Here is a 20,249-nt window from a genome sequence, read left to right as displayed (position 1 = left end):
AGGAAAATTGTATCAGTCAGTGGAACATCAGAAAGGCATACCTAAACCACAGGCTTAAGAAAAGATTCATAATATATTTCATTGGTCATATTAATTGTCAACAAACTTCTCCAAGATGTAGCTGCTCCTGCTCCTTCCTATTTACCTTCCAGCATTATTTTAATTTGTACAGTCTTTTCAAGACAAAGAGAGCACAGTGTATTTATACAGCACTAGGTTTTACAGAACCAGCATCACAAAGTTTTTCTTTACACAAATAATGCTTCTGAAGACAATGACTGATGTGAGCGAGGCTGTTTTGTGTGCTATACAGCAGAACCAGTCCTATGGAAGGTGGCATGAAGTTACCAAATATTTAGGTGACATCTCTGGAAAAGCCGCCAGTTGGGAGAACGCTGTGCTTGAATGCCAGATGTGCCTGGCACTCACAGCGGCCGGTTAATTTCAAGGCAAACCATCATCTGCAACAATACTGAACACAATCACTTACAGCCTCAGTATGTTTCAGTGGACAAGGATTTGTTAAGTAAATCTTGATGTATTTCAATGTTTGCTTGTTGATTTCTTTAATTTCACACTGGTATTACCAGGAAACAGACAACAAACTATTTTTGTTCTAAATACTGTCCATGTGATTTTTTTTTTTTTTTAAATTGTAGATCTATTAATACTACAGTAGTGAACATCAGGCTTCATCAGATGAGGTATTTCATCCTATTCCTGCTGAGTGCAGAAACGTAGCCATCCCAACATGAGATAGCAACTCAGGGTTAACATTACCGGGACTGAAGCTTCTGGGTGTGTTTTGGGGTCGCTGTGTCCCAGCAGCCAGCCCAGCAGGACGGGCACGCCGGCGCGGCTCTGCCCCCAGCGCCGCAGCATCTCACACACGCTGCCCAACGCCAAGTCCAAGGCCACCGGAGCACTCACTATCCTAAGGGCAAACCCTGTGGAGAGAAAAATACGCGTAACGACGTACAGCAAGACGACAAACGTTTTCAAATAAAATCAGCGCAGAAATTATTTCTTTGAAAACAGATGCTGAATTTACACAAATGCATTTAGAATGATGAATTGTACTACAAATAAACTGGGAGAATGTTTATTTCTGTGCCGCTTGAGGCCTCCTCTCAATTCCAAAATAAAATATGAAGCAACTGAAAATGCCGACGCTTAATATTTTTTTCCTTCCCATGTAGTAACATTAATTTGGGTTTAAATATACAAAGATGTCTGTTAGAAACGTCTCCAGAGACAGTCCTGACACTACAGCACGGTGACTGTTTTTGCAAAACTGCAGCTTCAATCTGATTTGATGATTCACTGGAACTCAAAACCTGCAGCACATTATATGTTTTTCAAGGGCTGGGATATAAAAGGAATCATTATTTGGTGTGCAATCTCTTTATATATAACAAGATATACACACATGTAAGAGATCAAGCATGCAAGACAGGCTTAGAGAAGATGTTAAAGAAGAGAATGGCAGACACTTTGAAAAACCATCGCAGAGCTGTATTTATACAGGTTTTGCTGTCATGCCAGAGCTGTACACAAAGCCATTGTCCACACCGTATTTCTTCCCTGAACTTCCCCACTGCTCTCACCGGGGCAGCTGCTGTTTGAACTTTGTGGTTCCTAGGGCTGCCCTCAACGACAGTACATAAAAATGCCAGAAGCCCCATTTGCATGAGAACTCCAACAGCTGCATTCACAGGTATGAGTTTCACCACTGGTAACATTAATGCAGTTTTTCTTAATGGGGACACGGGAAGAGGACCGGAGCAGGAGAGCTAATGAACAAGCCCCCTGTAAAAACGTGATTACCGTAAAAAGGATTTTTGGCAAAATTCATCCTTGTCCATAGCCACCAGCAAACAAACAGCTGTTCGCTGAACGGTCTGTCTTCTGAGTAGTGAGATCATAAGGACACATCGCTCTTGAAGGCTGTCTTTTGTGAGCAGACACCACATCGGAGTCGGAATTCTTTGGTAAAAATCCATAGGGACGTGGAAGGCAGACCTTATTTTCTGTTTCTGAGCGTATTGAAGCATTTCCCATGAAGGAGAACCACTATTGACATAAAAGAGGCATAGCGGTCCAGCCGACACCCATCCTTCACATCCCATGCTCAGCGCTGCGGCGTGGACCTGTGTCCTGTGACACCTCCCTGGGCCTCGAACCAGCCCCAGGGTTTCTGGAGAACGTTGGCACAGCAGAGAAACGTACAGTAAAACACCGAAATACGTATGCCAATGCATAAGGAAACATAGGAAATGGCTAAGGGCAAACCAGACCGACAGAGAGATGGGATTTGGCAGAGCAGGCCATGTACTGAGGACATGGGGAGGATGAATTAGTATTTGAGACCATGAGAACAAAGGACCATAATAAGGAAGGGAGTGAAGGAGAAAGAACAGATGGTCCCTTCTTTATCTTGGAGTTAGATGAGGGTAAATGGAAATCTCCTTGAACAAGCAACAGGAAGGCAGGCAGTCAATCTCCCCATGACACTAATAATGTTACATGTCTCTGCTAGACAGTAAAATCAAGTGTTCAAATCTGTTTTCTTCATGTCAGGACCTATCACTGTAGTAGGACATCACTCACCTTTGTCCATGAGGGAGAGCTTGCAGGGGTACGACATTCCCACACCATTTATTTTAGGTATTGGGGTTTTTAGGTATTGTTGTTGCTGATGTTTCTTCCCAGGATCCTTTCTTAAAAAAAAAAAACCCTCCAAACAAAACACCACCAAACCAAGAAAACAGAAATCCAAAACAAAAAACCACCCAAACAAACAGAAAAACACCCAACAAAATAACTAAACCAAGACACTTGTTTTCTCTGTTCATGTACCCCACTTTGTACCAGTCTGATACTCTGACAAACAGGTACAATGTTTGTCCTCTCTGTTTTGATTTTCTAGGCTCAGGTAAAAACCACAGTTTCTTCAAGTGCCATGGGGACCTCTACTCCTCAGAAATACTGGTGGTCCTTAGAGCTGGAAGAATAGAAATGAAGATGGAGTGTGGGCTTCTGAGCCTGAAATAAGCATCCCAGTTATGAACGCTTACAAAACACATTCTAAACACAGTTCTTTTGAATTCTGATGATCCTTCAGAGTTTTATGGATGACTACTGAATGGCTATGACTGTCAAAATTTGTATAGTGTCCCTTGCTTGTGTCATTTTGTTTGTATGTGAATATTTAGCAAATTAAGTGATGCTGGGAGCTAAAACCCCAAATGTTATTACCCACTGCTGTCTTCCTGAAGTTAGCTGTTGCTTTGGGAGACTGATTAGAGATACAACTGCACGCATTTAAAATACCTGCCATTTTCTGGGGCCTTTTTTTCCTTTTAAGATTTAGACTCCTTAAGTATAAATACAGTCACGCTCTCCTTGAGGATGAGAAAATTGGACTGCTGAGAAATGCACCAAAACATATACTGGGGCCTCTACATTCCGTTATTATGTGAACATGCTGAAAACTGCCAAGAGGTAGCAAAACAAGTGATACTGATGTACTACTTACACCAGACTTGCTTACTAGCAGTTTTTCATCAGTCTGACACAGAAGAACAGGCTTTTTTGTGGTCACGTAGCACAGCAATCTTGCAGGGAATCCTTGTGTTGCAACAACAGAAATGGTAAGGTGTTTGGTTTGGGGTTTTTGTTGTTGTTTTGTTTTTAAGAAGTGAAAAAAATTACAAGACAGACATATAAAGGAGGTCTAACACACAGGAAAACCATGAAGACCCTGGACACAGCACTGACCCAAAAGATGCCAACCGCCCTTCTGTGAACTGCAGGCACCATCTAACTGATCAATCAGACTCATGCATCAGTTCTGACACTGAGACCAGAGAAAAACAAAGCAACACGACTTCGATAATGCTGAAACACAGGCTTCAAACATTTGGGTAGGAGCCTGCCTACCTTGGGCGTTGTGCTGGAGAAGCCAGCACAGCAGCCTCCTGCTGCTTGAGGTATTGACACAGGTTCAACAACAGATCCAACTCTGGCAGATGAAGAATCTTCGCTTCCACCTGCCCATCCCATTCTGTCCCAACCCAAATGGCTCCGTGGTTTCTGAATCGCTTCCTCAGCTGCTGTTACTTACAGAGCACACTGACATTAACTGACTTTGATACCAGTTCACACAAATTTGATGCTAGAATAGTTCAAGATCGGATCTGGGGACTACCATTGCCACAAGGACAATGAAGAGATGGAGCAAGTATATCAACTCACTAAACTTGGAATGCCGAAATAATATAGATCAAGAACAGCAAGTGAAGTTACGTACATACCCATGATCTAACAGGTAAAAAATGCTTTCAGAGGGGAAAATGTTCTATTGCTTTGACGACTCCCAGCTCCACAAGTAACAGCAATGGACGCTGTAAGCATGCACAGAATCTTTTAAGATGCCCACAAAAGGTGTATGTATTCTAAAACAAAATGTATGTGTCTTTGCTGATGTATTGTATTCTAAAACAAAACGTACGTGTCTTTGCTGATGTATTGTATTCTAAAACAAAACGTACGTGTCTTTGCTGACGTATTGACTGTTTAAAAGAACCGCTCCTCACATCATGATTTGCCTGTGAAGCAGGGCTGATTTTCAAGAAGCCACATATTACACATGATGCCATGTCCATGACTCAAGTGGTGACTTCAGAAAGCGGCCTGAGCGAGCTGGAAGTTCAGCAGGGGCAAGAAGGGCCGGTGGCTCCGCTCTGCCCACAGCCCCCTGGGGCCACGGGGCTCCTGACGCTCGCCTCCAGCCAGCTCAGGTGCTCCGCTCATCACCTGCTAAGCTGACACTCGGAAGAGCAGAACACGGATTTGGCAGGCAACTCGGCGTGCGGCTTCTCCTGCTGGGCTGGCGGGCTGAGCTGCTTTCCCAGCAGCCGGCGCTGGTGCAACTGGGAGCTGGGGGAGGGAGGACAAAGGAGGAAGAGCCCCCCGCTCAGTGCACCTGAACAAAATACTAATGGAGATGATTCAAATGACTGAGTACAAATAGCCCGTCGTAACGTAGGCAACTATTTAAAGTAACCGAATGCAAAATTTCAAACGACAGCAGCCACGGGAGCTTTACCAGCTGAAATTGAACCTGAGGACCAAACACAGAAAATACAATAGGGGTCCCACCACAACAGTTCTACAGATGATCAAAACTGTGTTAAAATGATTTTTTTTTTTTAAATTCTAAAACATGTATGTGTTCCAATGTGCAAAAACATCCCAAGCAAGATAAGCATCTTACTAAATAAGCCACTACAGGGGCTGAAATACAAAAAATTCTCGATGCCTGAAACAAGTAGTTACAAGCAGAAGAATTAATACTACTCCTTGAAATGAAAAACAAAAGATAAGAATCAGGTACTACATGCTTTTTTTCATTTTGAGGAATTGAATTTTCATAAAGGGAAAGGGGTTAACTACTGCAGTGTTTTAGTCTTTGTGAATCCACCCACATAAAAATTAGACCTCCCACATACACATTCATATACTCCAAAAGCTTTGATCATGCCAGATGTAAATATTTCTACTAGTAGCCTATTACATGTCCTCTAAATATACAATTGTTCTCTGTTAAAGCCTTGGTGATATTATGGGGAACTGAAAGGATGTATTAAGAACATATACACAGATTTTAAGGACAAACATGATATAATATAGGCAAAATAGAAAAGTAGGACATATTCCTTGCCTATCAAAGCATTTTGTAATTGGTTTTATACTGGAAATTGTTAAATGAAGCTAATGTGAGACCAAAGGGTAATGCAATTTTTGTAAATGTATGCTGTGTTCAGAAGAAACAGAAAGAGAAGTAAAACTGCAAAGAAGCTTCCTTCGTGTTACGGTCCTGAGACAAAAGCCTCACAAAGAACAGCGAACCCGCAGCCAGGGCGTTGTCAGGGATTACACGGAGGGTAAATTCTCCAACTGAAATTACAGGAAGTATTTTAGGCAGACCAGGTATATTCCAAATTGGTGAAATATTTTTGACTTTTTTGCACAAAGTGCTGCTTATTTAGGTGTAAACATGACTATGTCACTATCAATACTGTAGCTCATAACACCCTGGTAAAATAAGGTCGTATTCTTGCTTCAGAAACAAGCATGGACATTTAAATCAACAATGCTCACTGAATGACTGCTTGACAAAACTGGAGATTTATCTCAGGTTCTCTCATACAGCACCTTAACAAGATGATGAATATCAAGCAAGAGATCAGATTCCTATCCAAATGATGGCAGATCCAGCATCACAAGTCACTAATACCTGTAACATTAGATTTGCAAAGGGAAAGTTTCACCTACTGATTCACAAATCACTTCTTGTTGCATGGAAGGTTTTCTTCTTTTTGGTGTTAGGTAATAATCAAGTTTGCCCCTATTCTCAATATATCGAATGCAAGAGAACCAAGTGAGGCATTACCGCAGATATACACGGGCTTCACACAACTTAAAAAGCCTTCGAATTTAAAAAAAAAAGAAAAAAAATACCACTGGCCCAACCCAAGAGTTACATAGGGTGGTAAAAATAAAGTCAGGTTAGAAACCAAATTTCTTATGTGGAAATAACCTGCTTATATGTTCTACTTTGAGCTAGACAGGAATTGTGCAACTCCGCAGGAAGGCAACACGCAGGCACCAGGCCACCAGAAAAACAATGCAACAGAAGAAAAGCAGTGGCAGTAGATAGAAAGTAAAGGGGTGTCCATACCCCCTCGGTCTCCGCACATAATATTAGAGAGCTATCATCTGCTGGGAACTAAGATGGAAAGAGGACAACTGAGAAGTAAAACCAACCGAAAAAGAAAATGCAGAAATGGTGACAGTTGTGTCCGGACAGTTGGCAGATGGCTCTCCAAAGGGTGCTCGTTCATTGCACCGTGTCAGTTTAAGTTACAAACATCGAACTTTTCACTTTTAAAAATGACCATTTACGTAAAATCTAATATATAAGCAGATTCCTTTTTATAGTGTTTCATAAAATCAAAGGCGATTAGATCATTTCTATCCTCCCGAGAAATACCATTCCCTGCGTGACGTACAACTACTTCATCTGTTTTCCATTTTCCTGCCCGAGTCTGTTTTATAGCCCTGCTTTTTCAGGACGACTTTAAAAAGAGGCCCTTCCTGACATCACGCAACACGATGTCAAAACACAACACTATTACAAAACAAACTAATCAAAACTAATTTCTTAATAGTTGCAGTCTCCAAGTAGAGTAGCAGTAATGCTGCTCGCAGCTTTGACTCTGATTATAAACAGATCTGGGTTAACAACGTGTCTGATTATGACGGAAACCTACAGCTCAGGACTGAGCAGAAAATTTAAGTTCCTTCTTGAACAAAAAAAGCACACACATATTCATCATCTTTTCAAGCCCTTTTTCGGAATGTGAACAGAACAATCTTTTTCAACACAATATCTAGGTTTTTTCCTCTTTTTAAACATATATATATATGCATACGTAAGTTTTTCCCATGCAAGCCTTGCCTCCTGTGCTCAAAGGGTTTTATTGGAAAACAACTCCAGCTCACAGGTCTCTCAGAGGAAATGAGCATTTGGACTTTACCACTTGCATTACCGCTTCTGCAGAACCTCGCCCCCCTGAAGCCATGTCCTAATTTAAACACCAGAAAAACAAAGCCCCTGCATAAACCCACAGAACGCCTGCTTTTCCTTTTGAAAAGGTAAAAAATAATATTATTCAGCTGATTGTTTAAAACACTGCCAATGAGAATGTGTATTTTTAAACTCAAATTACATATTTATTGGGAAAAAAATATATATGCACAGTTTCAAATTAGTATCACCAGAACTAAATATGTAACTGAAGACTCTTGTTACTGGCATGTTGCAGCTAAATAACTTTTTGCATAGCACTGATGAAGATTACAGATTGTGAATGAGATGTGTGCTACAGCTCTGCTGTAGGAACGCAGGAGACCGATTTATCTCTGTAATGTAGCTGGGATTTTAGAATAGTATCTGGAGAATGGCGGTGAAAGGTTTGTTATTTAAGGGACAAAAGGATAAGGAAAGGGTGGGTAATCAATATAGCAGACTGTACACAGAAGTCTTCTCCCCACAATAGTTGAAAACCAATACAATTTGGGCAGACACCCAAATGTGTAAAAGCTGTTTTTGAAGCTTTCCTTCACTGCTATGGAGTCACAGCCACGACCATCCCAGCTTGCATAAGGAGCCTATCCAGATCTCTAAGCTGCTGTCCTGTTTACCCACTTGCAACGAAAGCACTGATAAGAAAAAAGCACTTAATAGATTACTCACATGAACACTCCATTTAACATTTACCGCTTTCAGACTCCAACGCTGAGCACATACAATCATTTTTCATGTATTCTTCCTTAATTTTCAAGAGTATAACAACTCGTAACCTTTACATAACGGTGCCCCTGTGTAATTAATAGAGCTAAATGAAGCGCTGTCAGTACATAATCAGTAGCCAGTCTTTGATGGATGAGCTGATTCTAATTCAGTCCATTCACTTTCAACTTTAATTAGTGGCATTGTATTCTACAAAGCAAACGGTCCCTTCATCCGTGTGATGATCTAACGTTGTGTAAGTAGGCTGAGAACGACGTGTGAGGTGTTGAAATAAATTTGGAAATACAAAGTAAAAAGTCATAGTCATTCTTATATAATGTAATTCTTTAAAAGGAAATATAAAATATAAAGTTCCCACTGCAAAAGCCACTGATTTAACAAGTACCATACACACCAATAAATCTTGCTAAGACAACTATGAGTTTTAATGCAGTAGCTGTCTCTCATTTCTCTTTAATTAAACCAAGTGACCTGAGCTACTAAGTGTACATTAGTGGAATTTTTTGCAAGACACAAATACAGGCATAAAAATGCTATCTATTACTACACATGAGTACTCATACAACACTATATTTAATTTTTTTGCTATTATAACCCTTGTTCTAGATGCACACTTGTTGCGGCCAGAGGCAACTGCTAAGCAAACTCTTCACTTCGGAATTACTGGAATTTAGAGTAAATTTAGATAATTGGAAATTTTTCTAATAAACATACAAAAGTCTGAACTACTCAAAACCACTTGGGTTACAATATGCTTTGATCTTGTTCTACATTTTCTCATGAATGTTATTTTACCTCGATACCTCACCCTTCTTCCAACAGTTCTGCTCTAGAGGGTGGGACAACACAGAGCTGCAGATTCCTGTAAGCAGCAGCTACCCAGCACATCTGAGTGGAGAAGACACTTGCTAACTTACCACAAAACATCTGATTCAGGTGTACGCGTGACTTACTGAATGCAGGTATTTTTGAGCAGAAAAGCAAAAAGCAACTTGGGAACCTCAGTAATTCAGTCTTCATGTCTGTTCTGATACCCTTACAATGAATTGTATGGGGAGAAACTGGGTTTAGGAATATTTATTTTTGTTTCATATTACTTATTTTAAAAGGGTGATATTTGAAATGAAATGACTGTAAAATTGTTCTTATGGGAAGTGCCATAAGTCTTTTGTATAATAGTTTATGTCAAAGGTTCATGATATATTCTCAGCTTCTTTACTGGCCAATTTTCTAAACCCATTTCCTCAGCATGTGAAAGCATATACTTTAAGAGCAAAACCTCATAGAAGCTGATCACTATACAAACATCTGATTTAAAAAAAACAAAAAGAAAAACCCAAAAACCAAGCTTACATCAAAAGCTTCCAATATAGTCCAGATTGTCTTTTTCAGATGTTGTCTAAGAGATGAAACTTGTGTGTAAAGAACGGCTCACATCATTTTTATCTTTTTGCTGACACAGATGCACAATGCTATAAAAATACCATTCCGTTTGCAAACATGCTGTAATGTTAGAAACTATCAGGACCACAAAAGAGTCACGCTGGAAGCGCATTAGGAACAAATGACGGAGGGTGTTCTTACTCTTTTTCTTTCTTTCTTTCCCCGTCAAGGTCCAAATGCCTTCCAATGCCTGTTGCAAGCTGCTTTCGATGCCGTGTGGTGTGATCTGTTGTGACAGGGTTTTCTGGCATTCCAGGGAAAAATGCCAGCCTGACTCTCGCGCTGTGGTCCACAGGCAGGCGCTGCCGGGCACCTCCTGTTGAACAACTCATTGGTTACGGATCGCATAGGGGCAGCTCTCCTGCAGGTATCTAATAGATAAATTAAGTGCAGCTGCAAGTCTCAATCCTGATCAGAAACTACCTAAGGAAAAAGTTTTCATGAGTATTTTCAGTCCATGAGAGAACCATTTGCTCTTCAGAATGGGAAGAAGATGCACCAATGATTTCACTTCAGAGTGAGTTTCTGGACTTTCTTTCAGAAATACTCTGAAATGAGATGAAGCATATATATTCCTCGCTCCTCTACTACCAAAAGATTTTGTCAACATAAAGGCTTGCTGAGCCCAATCACCCTAGTATGGCCGAGGCATTTCTAGTATCTGGACTCCATGTTTCTTCCCAAGATGATGTTCACATATCACATGAAAGCAGGAAACTCTCCTCCTTTTTCTCTCACACAGCTTTTGCCTCCTAGGTGACTTCTGGATTTTGCACCCTCAGTGACCCAGAGCATTTCCCTTTACATGGGCAGGTCCACACCTCTTTAGAGATCCTCTGGCCTGTTTCTCTCTCTTACTGAAATACCTGAGGCTCTGGCATTTCCACACAACTGTCATCTCAATGAGTAACAGCTGGGTCAAGATTTGCTAGGCAACTTCTAGCTGTCATCAGGGCATCCTCTAGCAGGGTCCAAGTGACTTGGATGATACATCTCTATCCCAGACATCTGTGCATCTTCATCAGACACAACACCATTTTGGAGGCCTTGGCATGCTCAGGTGGATCAGTAAATCCTAACACGGTTTGTATGAATTGCTTCGAGACTTTCTTGCAAGTAAATTTAAGGGAGAAGTAGGAGCTGCTCAGTCTTGCATATAATGTGAATATATACCCAGACCCTTTGATAAATATTATTCAATCGGTAATCAGAGTTCTTCAGTGGAAAGTCTAACACAGATACAAATACACTCATCTAATACAGATTTTACATTTGTTTTTTCCATTTCCTTCAAAGTCCTTTGAGGAATTAGTTTGTGTCTCTTCAACTCAGAAGACACTGAGATAATGCTGTAAGCACTCTCCCTGATATACTGCTGCTTCTTGCACAAGGTGCCACAAGAGTGAACAAATTTGTCTCACATATTAATGCAGACATGAACTATGCAACACCAGGGACTTCCCAGCCACTGCGAAGAAACCTTTCTTTCTGTTCTCTCCATAATTAATACATGGCTTTGAAACCTTTCTTATTCCAAATATTCGAAAATATTCTAAATGGGCAAGGAAGACAGCATGGCTAAGTAACCTGTGACTCTCAGACATTCATCATGATATGGAGTGCTTCACAAATCACTTGTATATGTGATGTCCATGGAGAAATGAAATGGCACTACCTATTCTCAAGACAGAGTAGACAGAAATCAAGATTAAAAAATCTTGATTGATTTTAAATGTCTGATCTGAGACATTATGCCCTGTTTCAATGAGTAGTCAGCACCCCATAATGCTTTAATATTCAAAATGCATTTCCCTCTGGCTTCAGCTGTATGTACTCTCATGTCCTGCAAATCACGCCTCCAAGGTATCCAGCTGAGCACTCAGCAAACTAGTGACCTCCTTTTCAAACTCTGGCTGGAGTGACTTGCTTACCTGCACCAAACAGCTCTCTGGGAGAGGCAGGGACAGGTTTGCTCTTGTGATTTGCATTCTAAGTGGCTTCGGCATGTCCCTTCTTGTGATCCTGGTCTTACTCACTTTATCACTTTCCATTTTGCAACTGAGGCAGTAGTACTGTTAGAGATGATAGTTTCCTATGCTGGATGTTCCTGATTCATCATCAAAGCAAATCTGCCTCGTCTACTGAATTATAAAAGGACTTCTGTAAAAAAACAACCAAAACAACTACAAAAACCAAGCAAAACCAAAACAAACACCTCCCCTCCCCCAAACAACCAACCAACAAAAAACAAAAAAAAAACCCAAAACAATGATAGTGTAGCTTTTCCTTGCTTCTTAACAGATGCAGCACAACAAGGCTGAATTAAACATTTTCATCTCCTTTGTCCATTCTGCTTCTTCCCTACACGATTGCCCTTTTGGACCCAGTTCAGTCTCTGTCTTGCCACAGCTTCCACCAAAGGTCTTTCTCCTCCTTGGTGCCCTTCTCTCGCACTGGCCGGAGCAAGTCTCCAGACCGAGCATCACCTCCCCTCCCCTTCTCACTGGTTCACCTTGACTCTTTCAGCAGCCAGCTCAATGTTTCTGACTTATCTTTTTCCCCTTCTCTAACCAGAACTGAAGGCCCATTCCTCCTCATTTTCCTGACGACCCAGAGGTCTTATTGAAAGCACAGGTGTTTCCATTTCAAGTGCCTAAATGCAGCCTGGCCCAGAGCTGCTGAGTCCTTGGGAGGCGGCGTGTTCCAGGCCCAGAGCATCCTCAGCTGGGAACACAGGGAAGCTCTTCAGCAGCTGAGAAATTTAAGCTGCTCAGTGAACACACACAAACAATCTTAGGAGGTTTTAGCTTTTAGGTTCCTTTCAGCCTCTACTGGATATATAAATAAAGCATAGCATTTTAGAGTCCTATTTCTCAGCCTAATTTGTACATATTTTACCAAAAATATCTTGCTCCAAAAGCATATATAACAGCATTCAAAGAAAAGGCTTTCGATTTTTTCATAGCCTGTGTAAAGATAGCATTTTCTCTTAATTTCCTATGTAGAATCATATCTACTGTAATAAAAACAAATAAAGTAAAAAAAAAAAAATCCAAACAAACCAACCAATCCCAACGGTATGGAAAAAACTCAGTACGAACTAGTAAGGACTAACACAAGTAGCTGAAAACCAGAATTTTATAATGAGAAGTGTTAGGCAACCCTAACAACAGACCATTAACGCTCCTTGTAAAAATATACAGCTCACGCAATTAAATTAATTTACAAAACAAATTACAGAGAGAAGATGGAGACAGAGAAGCAGAAGGCAGTAAGTTTAAAGAAGTCAATTCAAGGTCTGTTGAGAAGGTGCAAGAAACACAGAGGATGGAGTGGGAGGGCAGGTACAGACAAAGGGAGCACTCAGTGCACAGAGAAGAATAACAGCTCTGGTATATTTTATTCAATCAGTCTGGCAATCTACAAGAATAAACAACATCAAAGGGATTTTTGTTCCATTTTTTAACAAAATAAGGAAACCAGCAGGCATGCTTCTGTGTACATGTTTCCCACCACAACTTCTGCACCAGCTGTACAATTTCAATCCAGCCTGACAAAAAGGATAAGGGAATCCAAAATATTAGGTCTTGTTTCTATGAAACTAGCCAGCTGGGTAAAGAAAAAGAGATCCTGTTACTGTCCTGCCCAGTGAAAGGCTGAAACTTCAGTCATCAGACATGACAAAATCCACTTATCTGCAAAACAAATCCATGAAAAAAAAAATTGCCAAACTCCCTTCATTTCACTGCTCGAGGAATCTCTTTTTCTTTTCTTTTCTTTTAATTAAATAATGCTATTTACAGTTACATTCCACACTGGCATATATCTTTAACGTAAACATATATGTCTAACATAAAGACTTTTTCTGTCTTTAACATCTTTCATTCCACGTGTTTCAAATGAGTTTGCTTCAGGAAAGGCCATATTCTACTTCATTTTGCCATGGATGGCGCCAGCTGAGCCTTCACCAATAACCATGAGATTCAGGTTAAATTCTCTGATTTAGAGAATTTACCTTTGTGCCAGCCTTCCACAGTGTTGCACAGATGATGATGCCAAAAATTGAAACACAGTGCAAAAGGCAGCAGCTGACAAGCAAGGGCTGCCTGCCCTGCCTCTACTGCTCCTATGAATTTGAAATGAAGCCACTGATGTGTTCTGCAGACCAGCACGGAATTTCGTTCATATTTATATTATTTCACCCTGAGATGCCTTTATCCCCGGGCTCCCCCTACATACCGCTGTATTTGCACTCCAAGGTCTGTGCTGACCATGCACTACAGCAGCATAAAGTCATTGGCTCCAAAGAATCAAGTCCTCTATACTTTGGTATATAATCTGAGAGACTATTTCCCAACTCAGTATGATGCTGCCTGATTAAACTAATCTATGGAACATCTACTGCTTTAGGAGAAGGAAACCAATATTGGGACCATCTTTTCTGAACGACCCTTGACTTGTTCATTAACACAAGTTTAGTTGATCCTACCGCTACTAGGCTTCAGATGACATACCTGTTTTCCTGACATTTCTGAGAGCTGGTGATGATGGAATATGGGATGCTAGTATACGATACTGCAACTCGGTGATGCACTTGAATAATTTACATTCGGGGAATGTGAATTAAAGAGGAAAGATATTCTGGAAATTTAATTCTTAATTGTGCTTCTTAATGCCTGTACATTAGACAGAGATTTAAGTAAATATGAGGAAATGCAAAAGAAAAAAAAAAACACCCCAAAAAATCTATCTTCTGCTGTTTGTAGCACAAGTAGATTAAATTGAACACCTGAGTGTCACGATCTATAGTCTTGAAGTTCTAGTATTACAATATACAATATGCAGATTCTGGAACTAGGGAAGGTTGGTTCCTTTTGCATATGAAGGTATAAGAACAAGAAAGTACATCAAGGAGAAATCTACAAAGTGTGACTGGTCCTCAACACAAACACGAAATCACATTGCATGTGTCTGCACATGAGGCAAAGTAAAAGGGTAATTAACATGGTACCTGAAAAAATGAATGGGTTTTATGAGTCCTGGTAACAAGATATTGCAAGTCTAACCTCCACTGTGATCAAGCCAAGTGTATGAGTTAATCAAGACCTTCACTGAAGTATTTCTGTTAACACTTTCATCTTACCAGTGGGAATTATTTATAAAACCGGTTTCCACTGCTAGCATGACAAGGTGATCATTAACACAGCACAGACCACGCGAAGGAACAAAATTAAAAACACGTGAAAGTGGCACTACATTGGTACTGTAAGCAAGTGCCATAAATAATTCTGCTCCTCAAAGTGATTTCAACAGTCTTGCTCTAAATCTAACAAATCAAAAGCCCTTTATAAAAAGTCTAATTCTCAAAATTTAAATTTCTAGGCTTCCCAAAGGATGCTTAACTTGAATTTCTCATGCATAAGAAATCAATTTGTTCAACTAAGCCCGTTCCGAGTTCCCCTTGTAAGAGCTCATTTGGAACTTATTTCAGAAAAAAGAGACGTTGACTTTTACACATCTTAGGTTTGGAAGTAACAGACACTCTGTCCCACAATGGCCTCCCCCGCATTGGCACACCAGGAATTAAAGCGACCAAATCAGTGGGAAGGCGATGGCTCAGGGAATCAGTAATACAATAAAAACACCTTTCATTCCACTTTGACTCTAGCAGAGGTAGGTGCTATCTTGGTCATTAAGAATGCTGAGTGCTGACTTACCTGAAGACAAGCTGGTGGTTTAGGTTAGTTTGCAAAGGTATTTATACTCCTGATTTTACTCCCACACAAACACACACAAACAAAATTCTGTGTGCAAAAAACTGCTTGCAGAAATGTATCATCTTCTCATTCTTGAAGTACCTCTCAGCGCAAAATGACATTACAAATAAATGCCAATATCCTATGTGCATGCCTTGAAATGGGGCAGGGGCCTTGCACAGGACAAATACCTTGCACAGGGCTCTGCGCAGCTTTTCAGTCTCATCACCTCTGCAAGAATATCTTATGATGCAAAAGGCAGAACAAGAAGAAAGCTGCACTCTCAATATCTGTTGAATCTCTGCTGCTGAGAGACCTTCACTCTCCACAGCTGTTGATTACAGTTTTCCGTAAGCAAAACATTTACAAAAAAATACGTTATTCCCCATTGCATTATACATGCACTTCTCAGCATACATTTTTGTATTCTTTCTATGTATAATACAGATATTATACTAAAATTTCATATCTGTAGCTTAAATATAAACAGCTACAAACTAGACGTCTACAGTACTGAGGTAGACTTTTAAAGTTTTGTGCATTTTGAGCTACTAGGTAACAAAGGTTTGGAAATAATCGGAAACTTGTAAAATTTAATTAGCAGGCTCTCCAGCCCATCACATGCTTTCAGCAGATATCCCATTTAGCCTTTATAAAGAGCGCCATGTGTGTACAGGTGTGCCTAGCCAGGGTTCTCCCAAATCCTTCACACCAGAACTTCTACAATATGGTTCTCAGCTGCACTGTACCTGAAGGCGATGTGCAGGATACCAAAACCATCAGAAACACTGGGCTATATTCATTTGGACTTCTGCACCTCAAGCAATCTGAGGAGCAGAGCAGTGGCTGCAGGTTACAGGTAACTTAGCCTTTTTGTGCACAGTTCCAGTTAGAACAGCACCCTACTTGTTCCACCTTTCACCTGTGCTGGGTAACGAATGACTGAAAAAATAACACCAAATTCCATATCCTGATTTTCAAACATACCTAACCCATGGATGTATGCTTTGAGAAACTGAGCTCCCTATAAAAGGATATAATTTTATTTTAAACGGTATGCAACTCCTTTTCATTCTCCCAGTGGTGTTCTTTCCCCTGTTCCCCTTTCCCAGTTATTAAATAGTTCTTGAAGTAACAGCATTTCTTTGCCACTGTTGTTTTTCTGCCTGTTTTGCAACACAATCTAGCTTAAAAAAAAAATACATTTTTTCAATGCTTGTCCTATATCGAATTGCTCAGGTCAGCAGCCATTGGGCTTTGTTAAAAAGAAATCTCTTGGGACAGCTTTACCCTGTCATAGCAATAGTGCAACAGAAAGAGCAGCATTAATAAACTTTAAGAACTGCAGCAACTGGTCAGCAAAATAATGCAATTTGTGCCCAGACTTCATTTTTATAGATAGGGACAAGCTACAACACTATTATTGCAAGTTTCATCTCAGCTTTTTTGAACCAATAAAACTGGAGTCACTTTATTCAAATAATACATTTGAACCTTGGTATAACAAGAGCTCACCACAGTAGCAAACTATCATACAGAATGTAGGCCAGGACCTGCAATCTTTGTATATCGTGGGACCTCTACTATGTCTCTAAATAAATCTGTTAAAATTTTATTTCAGAAGTCTAGATATGATTAAAAAGCTGAACATTTTGGTTGATTCCTGGCATGCCCACAATTAGCAATGCAGAATGCTAGCTATAAAAAACAAAACAAACACAACAAAGAATGACCACAACTGCAAAAACTAGTCAACCTAGGGCAGATAATACTATTTACTTCCACCTGGCATTCCTTGACATTGTTTGACTCTCTTGTGAAGAGAGTACTTCTGTTCCAAAGACATCCAAAGCACGACCTCTTCTGCGCTTTCAAGTCGTTCAGAGAAAGCATGAAATAACTCTGCTCAGAACAATGTGATCAGACCTTTAGTATTTGTTTACTCCTGGAGAGGCTGATTTTGCATAGTTTACTGGCCTGGCTTGCAAAACTGTTTTTTCAATGAAGACAATTAACACTGCCACTTACTTTTTCTATAATCAATCCAGGAGCAAAGAAAAAATGAACCAGTAAAACATACGTACATATTTTGTTCTTGTTTTTAGCAATAAAATACCTCTCAGAAATAAAGTGCAATGTTTTGAAAGCAGATGATTAAGAGTGGTGCTATTTTGCTCGTATCAAAAGGGCACACATTTGTTAAGCTAGCAGGGACAACACTTTCACAGCATGTATCAGAAAACCTGGTTTCATAAGCTTAGGGAGTTTCATAAACAACTGCAGGAGGGTGTGAACTCACTCTGGCTTCAAGTAAATGGTTCTTCATTAATATTTTACTAAGAGACGAAGACTCCAAGTTTAGTAGGTAAGCTGTGGATAGCAAACAGCCTTCCTCTACTCTGGCTTTCTGATTAAAAAGAAAAGAACTGGCATCAGGAAAAAACCAAACCATAGATACAAAGGCAGACAACATATGCAGCGATGGGTTCCTGAGCCCAAAGGTAATTACCAGTGAGTATTCTGTACATAAATATTTAAGCCCATTTTTTATCTTTGTCAGCCAACTTTTCCTCTGTATCTAGGAACAACAGCTAAACATTATTCAAGACCTAACATTAAACCAGGAAACAATCATATTACAAATGCAATCTGAAAGATCTCAATTACTTCCCAATCAGATATTCCAAAAGTTTTCAAAACAACAGGAGATATTTTTAGGGTATAAACTAGAATGTCAGATATAAAAGAAATAAAGACCCAAAAGAAACAAAAGACCCAAAATATACCTATTATCATAAAAACATGATATGACTATACTACAGGTCAAATCTGCTCCTGAAACAGCCCTCAGTTTATTCTGGCAGAGAGACCAGATGAATTAATTTACACTTTCGGACCTCAATTCTTTCATCCTTGCAACTGACCTGTAATTGTTACCTTCTTAGAACTATTACAGCAGATGTAAAAAACCTCAAATTATAGCTTCTAGCCGCAGTAAGTATTTCATAATCTCTACCACGTGACATTTTGCTTTCTGGAACAAACTTCTTAAATGTGAGGTCACCACAGTCAGCAGGTAGTCACCAACTGGCACAGGTATTTCCCGTCTTTTTAGTTTGCTGGGATTTCAGTGGTCATTGTTACACATCTGTCTCCCTGCATAAATCCTACTCTGTGCATGTGCATAAGGAAGTATTTGCCATTAAAAGAATGGAAAGGAAAAAAAGATGCAGCCAGAGGTATCGCCCCTTACAGAGTGTGCTGAACATTCAACATTTTAAGGACAAAATGTCCTTTTTCCCTGTGAACCCCATTCTACTTATGATCCCACAATTACAGAGAGAGCATAAGTGGTGGGTAATGTTCCACTCCATGCTTCACAGTAGTTTTCAGTCCCATTTGGGTGCACTTCACTGTGCAGTGTTCTAGTAATTCTCGGCAGCACATCCACTGCCTCCCTGGCTGGGACCCGCTTCAGAGGATTCCCAGAATACGCAGGTAACTGTCTGACCCTTCCTCCTGGCCTCAGCACGCCTTATCTAACATAACCAAAGAGGCGTCACCACCTTACAGTGTCCCTGAAAGCAAAGCCCTACACCATGCTGGAATATGATGCTGCAAACTGCTGCCACTACTTTACACCTCTCCAACAAGGTTGCAAGAAGTATTGCTTTTAACATAGGCTATTACATAAACGCCATGCACTGTATTTTTAAAATTGATTTCTTTTGTAGAAAAATCATCTTGTTCTGCGCCAGGAGCAGCTCTGCTTTGCTGTGAGGTTTTCCTGGTTTTGATTGTAGCGCATCTTTATCGTATTCTCTTCTGCTTCTGCCTAGATGGGTCTTGCCTATGTGCCTTTTCTACTTTCCACTACTTAAAGGCCATTTGGATAAATGCCACCTCCCATTTAAATCCTAACATTCAGCTCAAAAGACTCTTTTTTCATAGCAGGCTTAGAAATCCAGTTCTTTTTAGTGAGCTGTGCATCTAGTTACCAGAATGCAGTTATCAAGAAATCCTGGAGCTTATCCCAGGAAAAAAAAAAAACAACCAAACAAAAAATATTAACCTTCCTTCCACTTTTCCCCAATACAAGGAACATCAACATATTTTGGCTAACATGATTAGCAGTTTTCCGTTAGTAACCCAGATGATGCTGTGAGAATTTCTGGACTGTTCCCAAGCACCCGTGGCATATCACAAGATCTGACTGGGAGATTTTTCTGACCAACACATTCCAAAATTATAAGAGACTCTCAAGGTAGCTTGAAAACCATGGATGGCAATAAGTACTTGTAAAAAGTTTTTTCCAATCTGCTGTTTTTTTCCTACTCGGGGCAGTACGAAGGCCCTGAAATTGATCCAGTTGTGGGAAGATCTTAACTTTCTGCACCATAGCAGTTGATGTCATGTATCCAGAATGAAGATGTTCCATCTTCTGCACGCAGCTGTAACCATCCGCAGCACTAGCAACCAACCTCCCTTTTCAGACTGGCTGGTGGAAGAGCTCCACACAGCAGTTTCGGCACAGCTCTTTATGCACACAAGTTCTGACTTTGTGCTTTTTGTAACCCCTCCATCGAATCTCTAAATAGAAAATAAATTCAAATTTCAGACTAGAGGAGAAAGTGCACAAGTCTGACTTCAATTAAGAAAAGGAAATCTAT

At 40.2% G+C, this 20,249-nt stretch overlaps 1 protein-coding gene across 2 annotated transcripts in view; it reads right to left on the bottom strand.

The window, feature by feature from the left end:
• The window catches only part of THADA (THADA armadillo repeat containing), a 167,210-nt gene that overhangs the window by 1,767 nt on the left and 145,194 nt on the right, over positions 1-20,249 (bottom strand). For both annotated transcript variants that reach the window (XM_065631876.1, XM_065631875.1), the window contains one exon: positions 781-947. In XM_065631876.1, the coding sequence (XP_065487948.1) occupies positions 781-947 (167 nt within the window). The remainder of the gene's footprint in view (positions 1-780; positions 948-20,249) is intronic.

Source organism: Caloenas nicobarica, chromosome 3 (assembly GCF_036013445.1).
Source record: "Caloenas nicobarica isolate bCalNic1 chromosome 3, bCalNic1.hap1, whole genome shotgun sequence".
In the NCBI taxonomy this organism is placed as follows: Eukaryota; Metazoa; Chordata; class Aves; order Columbiformes; family Columbidae; genus Caloenas; species Caloenas nicobarica.
The sequence above is the reverse complement of the archived record's forward strand: the minus strand, read 5'-3'. Positions and strand labels throughout refer to the sequence as shown.